General features: G+C 35.5%; 1 protein-coding gene across 2 annotated transcripts in view; it reads left to right on the forward strand.

Annotated features, from left to right (window-relative positions):
- The window catches only part of TRPM3 (transient receptor potential cation channel subfamily M member 3), a 258,913-nt gene that overhangs the window by 119,364 nt on the left and 122,684 nt on the right, over positions 1–16,865 (forward strand). For both annotated transcript variants that reach the window (XM_079331479.1, XM_079331480.1), the window contains exons 2-4: positions 6,692–6,771; positions 7,409–7,613; positions 15,456–15,669. In XM_079331479.1, coding sequence (XP_079187605.1) covers positions 6,692–6,771; positions 7,409–7,613; positions 15,456–15,669 — 499 coding nt within the window. The remainder of the gene's footprint in view (positions 1–6,691; positions 6,772–7,408; positions 7,614–15,455; positions 15,670–16,865) is intronic.

Consider the following 16,865-nt stretch of genomic DNA (forward strand, 5'->3'; position numbering starts at 1 on the left):
TTTAGAATCCAGAATTTTGTGTATTTTGCTTTCCAGTCGTGTATTTGCAGCTATATACTTGTATAATATATTATTTATTAAGATTTTTAAGCTGCATTTGACATAAACTAGAACTTCATATAGGTTTATTACTGCTGTGTAATAAAGATTTCATTAAAACAACTTGATTTTTATAGGAGTTCTTCACCACTAATATTGTAAATTTTTTACTGCACTTAAGGGAAGTATTGGAGTTTAGCTAGATACTACTGTGAAAGTATACCACAGTGCATCACAGTTGTGATGATTAAGAAAACAAAATCAGTCTTTTATGGGAACTATTGGTCAAGAAATAGATACTAAACTACCCAACGTCCACTTGTCACCATACCAGTCTGTAGTCAGTCCACCATTAGTCCGCAGTTCTGATTCCTCCTAGAAGGAGGGTTTGGAGGAAAAGGTTTGTAAAGGGGCAGCAAGGATGATAAAAGGTAATAAATGGTTTCTGTGTGAGGAGATACTTGATAAATGATTAATCTGGGAAAAAAAGTAAGTACATCACAAGCTATCTTGACAACAATGACTGATATGAAGAGGATGGATGGGAATTGAGTGTTCACTGCCTCTCTCAGCAATGGGAAAGTATGAGGAGTCACATTCAAAACAAGCAGAAAGAAGTGTTTCCATCTGCAGCAAGGAGAAAGATGTGAAGATGCTGAAAGCTTGCAAGAAATCAGCAGGCAAGTTGGTAGGATAAATCCCATGAAGGCTTACAGAGCAAGTAGAAATCACAACTCTGCAGGAATTTCATGAGCAGAAAATAGTTGTTAGCTGAAGAACACTTAGGGGAAAGCATTATACACGTTTGGTGTGTTTTCTCTTTTTTATAGCCCCTATTTATGACACTAGTAGAGATCAAACAGAGGTCTAGATAAACTCATCGTCTGATCAAGTAAGGCTTTCTTAGGGTTTATTTACTTATTTAAATAACTTTTTACTCACAGTAATTTTGGTGGAATCATAAATATGTATCTGAAGTAACCTCATGAATGAAATTGATAGGCTTCATTCTTCCATTGATATGGTAAAACCCATAAGAAGAAAACACTTTTTGGAAGTGTTCTTTACCATATATCCTTCATTTTAATGACATTTTCTTTAAATTTTTCCCCTTACACTTCTACAGATCTTAAGGAATCCTGTAGGAACCTGGAAGTCTAAACCAGTTTTGGATCTAATCATTCTCCCTAGTTCTTTATAAAATATCTGTTAAGCTTTCAGTTAGTTCATCAGTAGCGTGGATAATAAAGACATATACTTGTTCCATATAATGTCTGTATAAAGCAGAAGCATTAGCAGGGACATAACATTTTCCTTTCTGTGTCCTTGCAGAAAGAAAAATGTCATTAACCATTGAATGAAAAGCTCTTAAAAAAGTTTTAAAATTACTCTATTTCTACTAAGTACAATATGAAAATTACATTTGGTGAATACTAGGAGATAATTTCTGTAGCATACTGTAACAACAAATGACGGTATTCTATGCCCTCCTATTATATTCTGAAAATAGCTTAATTTTCAAAACAATTCAGCATCGTTTTTGTAACAACTCTGATGATAAAGTGCTGCTTGAGAAGCCTATTAGAAAAAAAGAACAAAATATACATAAGTACAGCTGTAGTAGGAAAAGGTTGGATTGCTACTAGGAATAAATGTCTGTTAGAAAATGAAATCTTTTGGGACAGCCCAATGTTCCTTAGTTAATGTCCATCCAGGTAAATTCCTAATGCTTCAAGAATGACACAAAAGTGTTTATAGTGCCTGTAATTGCACCGTGTTGAAATGAGGCTTAGAAACTTGTCCCAAGCACACCTTGCAATAAGGTTTAACTGAAGCATTGCCTTATTTAATATAGCTGTAGAGGTTTATAGATACCGGCTTGTTATTCAGAGACAGTGGAATTTGTAAATATTCCCATTTGGTTAAGGAATACTAATCACATCAGTTTGCAATAGCACTGATGCCACTCTGTCACCATATGGTCCTCTAAATCCTTTCTGTAATTTGTTTCAGTAATACTCTGTTGCCTGTCCAGCTGCTCTGTCCCCCTGCAGAGTAGAGAAAGGCTTTAAACACCTTTCTTTCCCCAAAGAAACCTGTCTTTAAATACTCACCTTCACCTCCCATGAGCAATCTGTACTGAGTTCATTACTAACTGCTGTTTTAATGCTTCATTTCATGAACAGTGAGCTGGGTGGGAGATTTAAAGAATATGTATGTTTTTATCATTAAATGGACATCATCCACCTCTGAAAGCACTATTTTGCAGTTGCAAAAAGAGCTGTCTCTGTCTACTGGCTCTTCCTTTATTGCTCCTCAAAAAATAGAGCTTTGTGTGGTGCTGGTAGTTTGATTGCCACAGAGTCCTCAGTTAATGCATCTTTAAATGAGCAAAGACAGTTGTAATTACATGCAGAATGAGTTGTATATGATAACTCTGAAATAAAACATTTTATAAACATCCTACCTATAAAACATCTTAGTGCCACTGGGTGATATATGGAATTTAATATAATAATCATTTTTTGTTGATTTCCTAAGAGAAAAGATGCAGCTTATGCAACTTCATCTTTGTTGTTCTCCACAGACCATCTTTGGGTTTGATCCTGTGTTTAAGAGACCTGACAATCACAGAATCTCTCATTCAGAAATCTCACAGGGCACATGTTTGCTGGAAAAGAATGTGTGCGTATATACACACGTAGAGAGTATATGTATGTACATTCTTAATATGTACATTAATACTTACAAAATACATGTATGTATTTTACAGAAAGACTTAGGAACCAAGAGACAAGGGCAATCTCATGGATTGGCCAGCCTAGCAGAAGCTTCTCCACATGTGGGATGGTGTAAGAAGTTATTCTCAGCATATTCTCAGCCTTGCCCATTCTGGGCCCATCAGAGCAGTTTAGTGCTTGTGCATGTATGAATACCAAGGGTGGACAGAGTATTTTTCACATCTCAGGTGCACCCTCAGTGATGAGGAAAGGAAGGGATATAGTTATATATAGGAGTAGAGAGGAGCTAATAGAAACATGGTGATGGGGGTTAAGAGTCAAAATACTTTATGTGTTGAAAAGTCTTGAAGTGAGTAACTAAACCTATGTTACTGCTAGGAACTAAAATAAAAATTAATGTGTGATTCATATGAAAAGGTTTTTCATTAATGTTAATATGAAGAGGGCACAGTAAAGAAGTAGTCCCTAAAATTTGTAAATATTCAAGTTTTGGTTAAAGTTACCAGCTTTTAATTGTAATTAAAACAATGCAGCTGCTTGTCTCTTAAAGAAAAGGGTTTGTGTTTATGAAAAGTATGCCCTACAGGACAGCAATTGTGGTGGGAAACAGTGACAAAACCCCAGTTTCTTTGGAAAAATGCCATTGTTGATTATTTGAAATATATTTCAGTTGTGTATAGATTTCTCACAGTTGCCCCATGAACACTGCTTTCATTCTTTGGAGCTTAACTGTTTCTCCCGTGTTCTCAAGCTCTTTCCAGCTTAGTACAGTGTTTCTTTTGATGGATTGGTTTTCCTGAGTCAAACTTAAGAACTCAGAGCATCTTATCACACTTTAACCAGCTCACTTTCTCAAGGGCAAAGAAGAGATGAGACAAAAAGCCCATCAAGTCTTATGCCAGTTAAATCCAAGCTCTCAAGGGACTTGTTTTTCTTTCGGCGTCAGATTAGATGTTCAAACCCAGCGTTGTTGCGGGGCCATGGGTGAGTGTCCTTAACAGGGCTAATCCCACGGCAGCGCATTCCAAGCAGCTGATGGGTGCCAGGGCTTTGCCGGCTCTCGCCCGGCGGAGCGGGGCAGCGCTTGCTCCAGCGCAGCCTTCAGCGCCCGGACTGACACTCAGGTAACACTAACAGAAAAAAAAAATAAAGAAAGGAGAAAGAAAATGTTCTTGGTGGGATTTTGCAGCGAGGTTAATAAGGAGAGAGACTTACCCAGAGAGTTAAACTGTGAATAAACTAAATTCAAGTATGGCGTGTGCTTTGTGAATTCACTGTGGGCTTTAAATTGTCTCGTTAGCCATTACTGAAGGAGTATTTATGGAACAAGAGAAAGAGAAGCTTCTTGCTCAGCTAGTCTTGAAAATACTTTGCTATAGTCTGTTAATTTTCTTTTTTACTTTATTAATTTGCATTATAAGTAACAGTTTAATGCAGAGAATTTAGTTATATCGATTTTCTAAAGTTATTCTGTTATGAAGACTCTACAGCAAATAGCATAATGTATTATATCTCTGAACTTTATACTTCATTGCAAATTATATCTGTCGCAGAAAGATAACTGACATGGGGCAGTGCAACCAGATGCTTTCTTTTAAATTTGGAGGAACAAGGAATTATGAGATTAGTAAATCACGTTATTTTGTCACCACAACTCTGCTGGGTAGGATGATGTATTGTTTGAGATCTAAAAGCTGGAAAGTATCTTTTCCTGATGTAAATAAAGGAGATTTTAAACTTGACTCTTATTTTTGTGATATTGCCTTTGAAGAAGTGTGATAAAAATTCCAATACCAATTATAATTTTTGGTTTAATTTATTTTTTAATGTAACTGTGTTTCTTTTCCAGTTGCAAAGGCCATGTGAGAAAGAATAGGAAAACAATTTTCTTGGGTTTTGAAAACTTGCTTTTATACCTAAAGAAAAAAATTAATACCTGTTAATGTACCTGTTATGGTACACTTTCATACTGGAACTTGAGATAAATTTAGCTAGTGGCCACCTTTAGAAAGGAAACATTAGTTCTACGTAGCCAGGAAATTTACCACAGTAAAGTGTTTGCAGAAAAGTATTAAAATGATAATATATTTAATATTTAGAAGTTATAATAAATTAAATCTCCAGATAGTCCGTCTTAGGTAAAGTAAAACATTTTATGCTTTCAGAATTTCTATTTAATTATACTTTGTTTAAACAAAACAAATCTTGCCCAGCCTTCTATAATGCATTAACCTTCTGCTTGCTACAATGAGAAAAGCCAGTCAAATACAGTTTTATTTAATGGTTCTTATAGAGTCTTAATTTTTTTCTTAGTTTAAAAGTGATGCTAGGTATCTGCTCTTCCTACAAAATATGAAGTCTAGCAGATTTTTCAAATAAAAATGCAAGGACTTGAAGATAAAATATTGCTAAATAGCACCAGTAACCACTAGGTCTAGCAAGGAATTATTTTCCCTGTAAAAAGAAAAAATATAAATACCATATACTGGGACTGGTAAGTAGTAGATGTAGCTAGAAATACTTGTTATGTTGTTGTAGTTTGTTTTAGTGGCATTCACCAACTCCAGTAAATTTCTTTAGTTCACAGTGATATTCACCGATGCTGTTATAGAACCAGAAAGTTCTGGTTTAAAACGCTCAACAGGATACAGATTGAGTTGACAAGGTGGTAACATTAAATAATGATGTAACATTAGTTAGTGAAACTAATACATAGTTATTGCTTATATATCCTTGCATAGCAAAAGCTAGCATCAGTTAGTTAGGTAATGTTACATAGGCAATTTCAAAAGTTCTCCTTTCATAGAGGCAAAATGCTCATTTTTGCTTTGAACTGTTTAAAGTTCATTTCACTTTACTTAATTCTCAGATAATTTTGTCATAGTTTATAGTTCTGTTTACGCTGTGCAGTTAAGTGGGTAATTTTGTTATTCAAACATATTAAGTTAATCTGTTTTAAATTAATTTTCAAAGGAAAGCTTCAACTCATCTCCTTATTAAATGAAATAATAGAATTCTATGTGTGTGAATGTTTTAGAGAGCTTGCCAGAACTCATATTATATGGAGTGAGGATTTCCTAGATAATAAAAAATATTCCAGAACTCTGAAATTCTCTCCTTTCTTGTTTTATGTTTGTTCTTCTCTTCTCCCTTTTTCTTTCCTACTCACCCCTCTGTTTAAAAAGACTTCTTTTGTATCTGACAATTAAGACTATGCTGCAGAGAATTTCCTTATTCCCTGTGAACATGTGGTGGAAGAACCTGAGTGTTATGAACAACCAACAACAATTTACTGAACTGTTTTAGAGGTTACCTGCCAATCATCTTTCTCAATGTATTAAATTTTTTTGTGTCCTGTTTCAGAAACAGATCTTTTTTTTTTTTTTTAATTTTTTTTTTTAAGGTGTCCACACAGAAACTGCAGTTTCTGTCTCTGTGTTAAACAGCACTCTCAGTGCTTGTGTAAAAATGTTTAGGGTAATTTGGCTGTTTTGGTTGAAATGGTTTGTTTGTTTGTTGTTTTTTTAATTAGAGCTGGCTTAGTTGTATCACTGACATGGAAACAGAGGTGGTTTTGATGAATAGGTGTAGGGTTTTTTCTGCTGTGCAGGAAAGTTTGGAGTTTGAGTTAATTCTTCTCCAGAGATTTCTTCCTCTGTTATGAGAATATAGGTAACAGCATCAGGTCATCTGGCTAGTGAATAAGAAAAGAATATTTAAAGCTTGTGTTGGGTGCTTAGCACTAGAAGGGAACCATAGTTCTAGTGGAATGTTTTCCCTCTGCAAATGTGCACTGCTTATCTGAAGAGTCAGTGAAACTTTCTCTTCTTTTTGAAGTTTTCCTTAAATTGTACTATGAGTTGTGTATAATAAGCAAACAGAGCTCAAGGCATTTGCTTTCTCTTTTTCAGGCACAGAAATCATGGATAGAAAGAGCATTTTACAAGAGAGAATGTGTTCATATCATACCCAGCACCAAAGACCCCCATAGGTAATTGCATGTTACTTGTATGAAAAATGAAAGTTGGTTAAATAGGTCTCTATATACATGTGCATACAATGGATCTGGATATAAATATTTTGAAAACTTATTTGTTCAGAAGGTCCATCTGGAGTGATGGATTCTTATGGGAACTATTTGTTTACATTTCAAAACTTATTTCTTAAGAAAAAAAAATAAATTAGGGGTGGGTCAGCATCTGTGTTTAATTTCCTTCTCTTCTTATCTCAATATTCAGTGCACTGAATATTTACCTAAATTGGATTCATGACGCACAACACTGTCAAAAGCAAACAGATGCATTAAACTAGCAATTTAAAATTTGTGATAGTCCATGCAAAAACATATTGCTTTTCCTGATATTACTTGAAGAAAAGAGATGATGTTCTTTAATTTCATTTTGCACATATTTAGAACAAAGCATGATTTTTTTGAAATGTAGAGAGTCCAAAGTAAACAAGACACAGGGGAAAAAAGAAAATACATGGACTGTGTTGCTTCCATACATAAAATCTTCAGGAAAGGAATCAGCAGAGCTGGAAAGGGGTTGGGTTCTTTTTGTAGTTTGTTTGCCTGTGGAGTTCATGGCCGCACGTGACGGGGGTTTTGTGTTTGCTCGATGCCATAGGTGTTGCTGTGGGCGTCTGACGGGCCAGCACATCGGACAGCCTCCAAGCGCCTCCGCTGCTCAGAACGAGAAGAGCGAAGCGCGGCTGCCTCGCAATGACATCCAGTCGGAGAAGTGGTCCATCAGCAAGCACACGCAGCTCAGCCCGACGGACGCCTTTGGAACCATCGAGTTCCAAGGAGGAGGCCACTCCAACAAAGCCATGGTAACCATGCTTTTCTCTTAGATAAATGATGCTGCTAGCTGAAAGTAAGCGTTCACAAAGAATGAGCAACATTCTTTCTTAGCGTCATGCTAAAATATTATTGTGTGCGTGACTGGAATGTATGTTTTCATGTATCGCGTGCCAAAGAGGTGGTGAACAAAATTAACTAAAAGCTGGAGTACAGTGTAAGAGGAGCTACCTTTATGAAGGCTGAAGACAAATTAATGTGCTGCTGTCTTAATTTTATTCCAATGGCTACTCATCCCTCTTTCTCTAAATTCAACTATGATTTCCCACTGCTGGCTGTGTCTGGAAAACAGACAAATTTTAAATATACCAAATTCCCATTAATATTCCACCAGACATGTATAGGAAGATCGACCAGTTAGACTTCTGGTTCATATTTCAGTGAAATAAGAGTCATCTAATCTAGGGACTAGGAAATCCCTTGAGGAAGAAGTTGCTCCTTTCCTGTGGTGTGATACCAAGGTGTTTTGATCGGAAAGCTTTGCTCCACTAAGTTGAAGAGACATTTCCAGAACACACACTAACCCATGCATGTATTTCTCCTATGTAATATTGCATGAAAGGAAAATTCTCTCTTACTCTATCTAAACCGCAGAACCTGGATTTTTGGGAATGACAGAGGAGTATGTGTCTAGCACTTCATGGCCAATACACTGCTTTGGCAATGAGGGCAGAAGCTGAACTCCTGTGTACTCTGCAGAATAACCTGCCCAGCAATCCAGTGCTGTTTTCTGTGCATGAATTCTTTCCAACAGGTGTCTTGGATCTGTCATAAAGAATAGAGATTAAAGACAGTGAAAATCTCAGGTACTATGCTAGCAAAATATTTTCCTCAATATGTACAGAGGTGTTGGAGTTGGAGTGACTCAAGTGGATGGTTCTGTTTGTGGAGATGGATGGCTTCTTTTGATAGAAACTAGAAAGCACCAAGAAATAGAAAACTAGGTAATTTCTCAGGCTTTATCACGGACATTGTATGTTAAATTGATAGCCAGACACTGAAAAATCAGCAGGGCTGATTTTTAAATCTTTGACCCAAAGCTTTGGACCAAGCTGAGGTCCAAAGATAGAGCAAGGAATGTTATTAACTGATATGGATTTTTTGCATTGAACCAGTTTTATGAGAAAAGATAATAACTAGAACTTTTTCAGTGATGGCCTTGGAGATTGCTATAAATCAATATACAGTCCTGCCCAGACAAAAGTAGTCTTGGAGAGCCAAGAAACTATGAAGGTTTTAGGGAAGCTGTTGACACCAATTGTCTTAGAGGATTTCTCATCTTTGTGGATTCTGATGTCCTAGCTTAGTGCCAGAAGAGACAAGACATGCTCTAAGACTCATGCTGTGTGCGCAGTTCAAGTGAAACTGTGGAGATAAACTGAAAGTAGCATAAAGAAAAGAAAATCATTGTCACAGAGTGCAGTCAGGAGTGAAACCATGAACAATTTAGAAAAAAGAAAGAAAGAGAATGGAAAAACGGACTTAAACTCTCAGAAAACTAAATAACAAGCTAAAACTTAGGGATAAATAAAGACAATGCTCTTATTGCTGTAAACTTTCCAGATTTATTTTGTTGGACTAGAATCAGGAAGTTGCACATGCTTTCTCTTTGTAATCATTAAACTCCACCCAAAGTATTAGAAACAAAGTCTTCATTCATTAAAAAAATCTATAAAATCTCCTGAAATTTGATTATTTTGCTAGTGAGAAAAGTGCTTCAAATCAAACAATTCAGTAAATATCTCTTGAATGGGTTTTGTGCTTGCTTACCACCAGTGAGAAAAATACCATTCATAAGACCAAAACACAAATAAGGAGGCTTACATAACCATTTAAATGGAAATGGATTAAAGAATTTTGTTGTAATGTGTTTGCCACAGAAAGCAGCATGAAGATGTCAGTCTGTTCATATTTCCAGATCCAGATTTTAGGGTAGGCTATAGTCAAAAAGCTGCCTAACTACGTGTTGCAGTTTTATTAACAGAAAATTAAACTCCTGCCTTTACATTTACTGGGTACTAGGATTTTCCCATGATAAATAAAACTCAGCAAATCCAAACCTTTCTGTGGAGGCCAAGAATTTCCCCGGTCAGAGGAACCCACCAGCGTTTTCAGCAGAGGAAGGAAAAAGAAGATATTGGGTTGATAAAATAAGGCGAGAGAAAAAAGGAGCAAATATATAGTAGCTCTTGGAAATACTCTTATTCAGCTGTACATTCTCAAGCCCAAATGCAGAGAAGCTGATCAATGTGTATAAGGGAAGAAAGATAAAGAGAAGAAAAAAGGATATGTTTATTCCTTGCTAAAAATGTGCTAATAATTTTCTAACTACTGGCTACCAAATAACGCTACAACATGCCAGCTGTTTTTTGCTGGCAATCATGGTAGGTTTATATTGTGCCTTTTGGCAAATAAAATAACCTTACAAGGCAAGCTGACCAAATCAAGGGAAATCTCAGGGAAAAACATTGGCATTAAATGTTCCACCTATTCCCTATCTTTTTCCTGAAATGGATGTCCACACTCAAAAATTACTAAGCAAAGGAAACACCAGATTGAATAGTATTTATTTTCTTGGTCTTTGTAACAGCACAATTGTTAATTTTTTTCTGGATTGGACTATAAAGAATTAGGTGAGGTTTGTTAATAGGAACCATGACCTTAGATTTATATTTGGGAAGCCAGGAGTCAATTAATGAAACAGATTTGTACATATAAAACTGACTGATAATTGTTTTCTGCATTTGAAATAACAGAATTAGATTTTAATACAAAATATATATTAAATATAAATATACTTTCCATGATACAATATTATATCAGTTGCCACCAGACAACAACAAACAGATCTTTAGCTGTGGAAATGAAAATTACACTTAAATTGTAACAGAGCACATGGATTTGGAACAAAATAGCAAAGATGTAGGTTTACATGTGATAAACCACATGGTTTACATTGGACATGGAACAAAAATTCCCAAATAGCATGAATTTTGCTAATGTTATAGAGTTGTTAAAGTATCTTCAGTGCAGCTGCACTATCCTCCTTAAATCAATAATGTGAATAGCTCAATAATTTGTGCAGGAAATTATGAAGAAACACATATCTTAGATTAACTAGTTAACAAGATCAGTTACTAAAAAGGCCTTTCCTTCAATTTCATGCAACCATAGATGATCCTGCAACAAGACTGTGTTGTTTAGATCCCTGTCAATCTCATATTTTCTTTACAAGTGAGTCATCCCATTAATATGTAAGAAACGCAATTAACGATTTTGCTAGTCTGCATTTATTTTGTTTTTATAGCAGATTTTCAAATTTAACAACTGTAGAAAGATTTGAGAGGGATGTGGATGCACATAAATTTTGTTAAGAGGTTTTGCAAATAAAATTGATTAAAATACAGGAAAACCAATAAAATATGATCTGCTTACACTAGTTGGCTTTTTGCAGTGTAAAATGTAATATGCTTATTTAACTTTATAGTAGCATTTTATTATGTCAGAAAACAATTATCAAACTAATTTAAGTGATTCCATTACAATTAAGGGCAATATTCTGAAAAATTTGAAAATATATTTTGTTCATCAGTGTACCAATTAAGACAATCTTGCAGTGATGCATTTTGCATTGCACTTGTGAGCAAACTAAACCTGTATTTTTAATACACTATCTGCCTTTACACAAACACACAGACACACACACACACCCTTAATGTTCTCTCATTAATTAGTGGGCCTGGATTGTCTATAAACTTCTTTAAATGATTGCTGCTTGCAGAACTAGACTTTCTTTCATCATGAGTTTTCAGGGTTAAATGGAAGATGGCTGTTTGAAAAGCCTTTAGTGAATTAAATAGATTCCTCCTCACTAATTGCATTTCAATTATACATTTCATATGCAGAGTAAAATCCTAAAATAAGTTTGCAGCTGCAAAATAAAGGAAGTTTGCTTCAGTGTTATCTGCTTAACTTTTCTTATGGTGCATAAAAACATGAAAACAGCAGTAGAATTGCAATGAACATTAACAGTTACTTAGACAAAGTTGCCAATATTCAGATCCTTTAAAATTTATTAAGAATATTTGGAAGTCAGTCACAGAAAAATATATTTTTCGTGGTTTAAAATGCATTGAGTTCTATAAAAACTGTATAAAAAGGATGCCAAAAGTCATCAGGGCTTTTGAGAGGAAAAAAAAGATAATCCCATAACTTCATAAACCATGAAAAGGCAGCAAACATTCTTTCTGTTATAGTAAATTAATTCTTTAAAAATATTTACAGGATTTAAAAGATGGTGTTCTACATGGAGAAAAAGGGGAAATAGCACAAGAAAAGCCTTATTCCAAAGCCATTTAAATCCATGAATGTACTTTCACTGATTGTTTAGTGGAACTTGGATTAGGCCTTAAGGGTTAAGAAATAATTTATACAGAACCAATCTGGTTTCAGTCTAAATAGCAGGGTTTTTGTTTAATTCTGTGAGAATTTAATCTTTTTTTTTTTTTCGTTTTCTGTGAGGATCACATTTTGAGGAAACTAGTCTTTAATTTGAAGACATATCTGAAGTGATAGAAATTTATATATGTTACCAAGAAGTGGCACAGGAGTAATGTTAGAATGCAGATCTCAAAATGTTGTCTGAAAAGATTTACTCTCAGAAGTACAATCAAATTCTGAGTGTCTTTAATTTATTCACTGACACTCTCATCTGCAGTCATTCGCCAAGTACTTCAATGAGCCAGCTGTGCTTAAGTGCAAAAGAGTAGTAATTCTGTTTCTCAGGAACTTTGACTTTTGCCCTAAGGCACTGGAGTCCAACTTGGAAGCGTCAGGCTGTTTGACTCATGGTGGCCATAGGATTGTTTTAGAGAACACTTGACAAAAAAAGTGAAACAGCAACTGGCAACAAAGGGACTCTTGCTAACTCCCACTGTGCTCCTCTAGGGATAAAGTAGGCATTGCAGCTCAAGCTTGATGCTTTGTCCTTTCACATTCTGTGTTGATGCCAGTCAGGTCAGTCTGTAGATTTTATGATTTAGAACTGTACTTTTGCTTCCTAACTTGCCCTGCTTTGCTGACACATAAAAACTGTTTTCTTGCATTCTATCCATATACTTTTCCCATAAAGAAAGGGCTAAATTATTTCCCATTAGAACAGATAGCTCCTATAGCTGACAGGTACACCAGGCATGGAATTTCATAGCACAACAGCCTAGTGGTTTGGCTAGATTCAAATTTTGTATCTGCCTCCAGAGGATATAGCAAGAGAATTCAGGAACAGCAGAAATACTCATTAACATTCTAAGCAAACATTGATCAGGCTAAATATTCAATTGCAAGATTAGACTACATGAATTTTTGTTACAGGCAAAAGCGGTCTTAAAGATGGGATTTATAATTTAATGTATACTTTCAAAATAGGATTTTCTTTTAGTTATTAGCTAACATATTGAGAAATGGCAAAAGAGTGAATTCAAGTATGCCAAAATAAAAATTGCCTTAGTAAGAAGAAAAATTATTCAAATAGTCACAAAAATTGAATGCTGTGCACAAAAGAAAAATCATGTCTGGCATCATTACCAAAAACTTATAAACCAGTAAATCTTATCTCACTAGATTTAAATTTTAATTTAGATGAAAAACGTAGATTTGTAAAATTATCCTAAGTATAGAGGGAGTTTTCCTGCAGTATAAAAAGCAACCAGTTGCTTCCAATATGAGTTGCTTACATTTCAAAAAAATGCAAGAAAATACTTCTTTTTCACTTTATAGATTTATATTTATTAGAATTCAGTGCTCTTCATGTATAAGAAAAGTAATTAATAGACTTAAGAAGGTAGGGACAGCGATATCACACATTCTGAAGTATTTTTTTTAAAAGGCTAAAGGATCAAAAAACAAGAAAGCAGTAGTCACTGTGCAGATAAGATGATACACATTTGATGCTATTTGTGCCTTCATCTTCATAATATCCCAGATGATGCAGTGGCATGTTTTCATCATATTTCTATGGTCATTGCCAGTGTGAATTCACCTTAATTATCTTCTTAAGACTTCTTAAGACTTGTCTTCACCAAAAAGAACAGTGAGGTACCAACGATTTCAAACCGAAGACTCCACCATTTGACCAAAAGAGTTTTCATGAAGGCTCCATAAGGGATGTTGTCTGTGAACACCTCCAGGCTGCCTCCTTTTCAACCTCAGATCTCCCTTAAGACATATAAAAAGGGAAAAGGATCATTTTTGTTACACCTCCTCTGGTGTGTTAAAACTTTGACAACTCTCAAATCCCAATTTAAAAACTCTTGGGGTTTAATCTACTCAGTGGGAGCAGGTGCCATACAGGATTTTATCTCACACTGGAAATTGACAGAGTATTTACTGAGGAGGCAGTTCATCTTTATTAATGAGCTTGACAGACATGAATACTGTGGTTTTTACGTCCAGTAGCTGCAGCCTGGCTGCTGCAGAGAATATTTCTGATGCACTGGGGTGAATGTGCATTCCCAAGTTCTTGCTCAGACCCCTCAACTAATTGTGCAAACTGTCTTCTGCTTCCAGAAATGTTATCAATAGATGTTTACTGTTTAATGACCCATTCTTGCAAAAAATCCTGTCTATTAACAGTTTATTCTGGAAAATGTCAAAGCCTTATTTCTTATTCAACTAGAAAGGAATCCACTTTATTATCATACGACATTGCTAAAAAAGAACAAACTTTTGGTGAGAAATACTGATTTGATGTGTCAAAAAGGGACAAAATCATTACATAATATGTATGGATATTATACTACCTGACATGTTACAATAAACAAATTAGGATTAGGTATTCCTCAGGCTGAAGGCAAAGGTGTAAACCTGATGTCTGTGCTGACAACCCATGAAGAGAAAGACTGCTGAAGTTGCTCTACAGACACTGATTCAATCAGAAGTTTGACAGATGAGTGCTTTCTGCAACCTGTTTTATTTTATTGAGAGGATCCTTCCACATCTTAGCAGCTACAGAAAGTATTTTTCCCTGTTTCTGATATGTAACTAGAAATTTAAAAAAAAATATCACCTGCCCTGTCACAGGTTTTGTGCAATAGCAACTGAAAGAGCAGGAGAAATGCTTGTATCAAAGAGAGGTATTTGTGTGACATGGGAGTGCTGTAGGAATTTTGAAGACAGTTCTTATCTCTGAGCACATACATGATCTCTCTGGCACAAATTGCTGCATGTGTAGCACAGAACAGCCAGAAACTGGAAATGCATAAATCTGTTTCACAGCCATTTTAGGATCTAAAGTCTTCTAAGGCAAGATCTGGAACCCGTATAAATTGTACATAATTACCATTTTTTCATCTGGAAAGTATCAGTTTAGTAGTCTTGCTCAGTTATACTTATGTGTGCTTGTAGAACTGAGTTTTTAATCTGTTATTTCTTACATTTTAAGGGTTTGAATTCATTAATTTGAAAATAAGGTACAAGTAAATACACAGTGATCCTGACTACCTAGATCATCTTTGGCAGCCCTCTTACATTTTTGCTCCAGTTTTTGCATTTATAAATTGTAGACATAAATCTTTCAAGCATTGCTAAGGATTTTGAACCAATTAGTGTCTTAATTTCCTAAAGAAAATTGTCCACCCTGTGAATTGAAGTGTTCCATTATTCCTAGTTTCTTAACTAGAAACTGATCATCAGGTTAGCAAATAGTTAATGGTTTTGTCATTAAAAAAAAAGTTATCCAGTGGGCACAAATAGCATGTGTTAGAAACCAGTGGGTATAACCAATCTTTTTTTCTCTACTGTTGCCCTTGTTTCTGCAGTATGTACGTGTGTCTTTTGACACAAAGCCTGACCTTCTTCTGCATCTGATGACCAAAGAGTGGCAACTTGAGCTCCCCAAACTTCTCATCTCTGTGCACGGGGGCCTTCAGAATTTTGAACTTCAGCCAAAACTCAAGCAAGTCTTCGGAAAAGGACTTATTAAGGCTGCAATGACAACTGGAGCATGGATATTCACTGGAGGAGTAAACACAGGTAAGAGCAACATCAAAATAAAAGCACAGTGGCATCTAGAAGACTTCATCACAAAAAAAGTTTAAAAAAACATAGGAGTTATTAGATTAGAAAGCCATTCTATGTTTATTTTACTAGTCATTTCTGTACTATGTGAAAACAATAAAATGCCAAGTTCATTGCAACCTGGCAGCTGGTAAAAAACAGAATAAAACGTTTGCTAAATTATGAAAAGCACACTTGGAGCTGAAAATAAAGCCTCTTGTGAGGCAATTGTATTAGTATATCACCAAGAAAGACTTTATAAGATCAAATGTAAACTGCAGGGAAGGACTGCTAATCAAAGAAGTCCAACTCTTATTAAACAAAACTGAAAACACAGTAATCCAGAAATTATCTTTATTTTATTTAATCAGGTATTAAAGGAAAAAAGTTCTGGGTTTTGGATGTGGTGGGAAACTTCTTCCTTGTTTTTAGAGAGCTCAACATAATTTTTGGCTGTTACATTTTCATCAAGAGCAACATCTGCCATTTCTAGTCAAAGAGCATCTATGATACACCAAACAGGTGTCCTAGGGATCCAAGACAGCAGCTGGCCCACCTCCCCTAGTAGACAGCATGTGCATTTTGGGAATAAGCTGCAAAACATAGGTTCTTAGACAAAAAATTCTGGCATTGATGACTCAGTTACCCTCCCTGAAGATGGCAGAAAGGGGGAGAGATTCAGGGGAAAGTCAGTTCTGCTAGAGAAAATTGCAAAATATTTTGAGCTAGGACATGAACTTCTAAATTCTTATGCCACTCTCATTTGCTGCAGCAACAAAGATATAATTTTTCACTTTAGTAAGATTGTATCTTCTTACTGTCTCTGGAAAACAATGTAATCATTCTATTGTGTGTTAATTTTAGTGCATGGTGGATCCTATATTTGAATATAAATGCTTAATAGGAGTCTTGGACTTGGTTTCCAGAGCACATCAAATTTAAAATAGTCCTCAGTTTTATCACAGCAGCAATACAAGTAGCACAGAAGCATAGAATATGCTGAGTTGGAAGCAACCAAAAAGGATCAGAGTCCATCTCCTGGCCCTGCTCAGGACAGCTCCAGGTATCACACCATGTGTCTGTGAGTGCTGTCCCAACACTTTCCAAAAAAAAAAAAGCAAAATGGCACAAAATGTTGGATAAATAGACACAAATTTAATATGCCCCATATC

Source organism: Erithacus rubecula (assembly GCF_903797595.1).
Source record: "Erithacus rubecula genome assembly, contig: SUPER_Z_unloc_4, whole genome shotgun sequence".
In the NCBI taxonomy this organism is placed as follows: Eukaryota; Metazoa; Chordata; class Aves; order Passeriformes; family Muscicapidae; genus Erithacus; species Erithacus rubecula.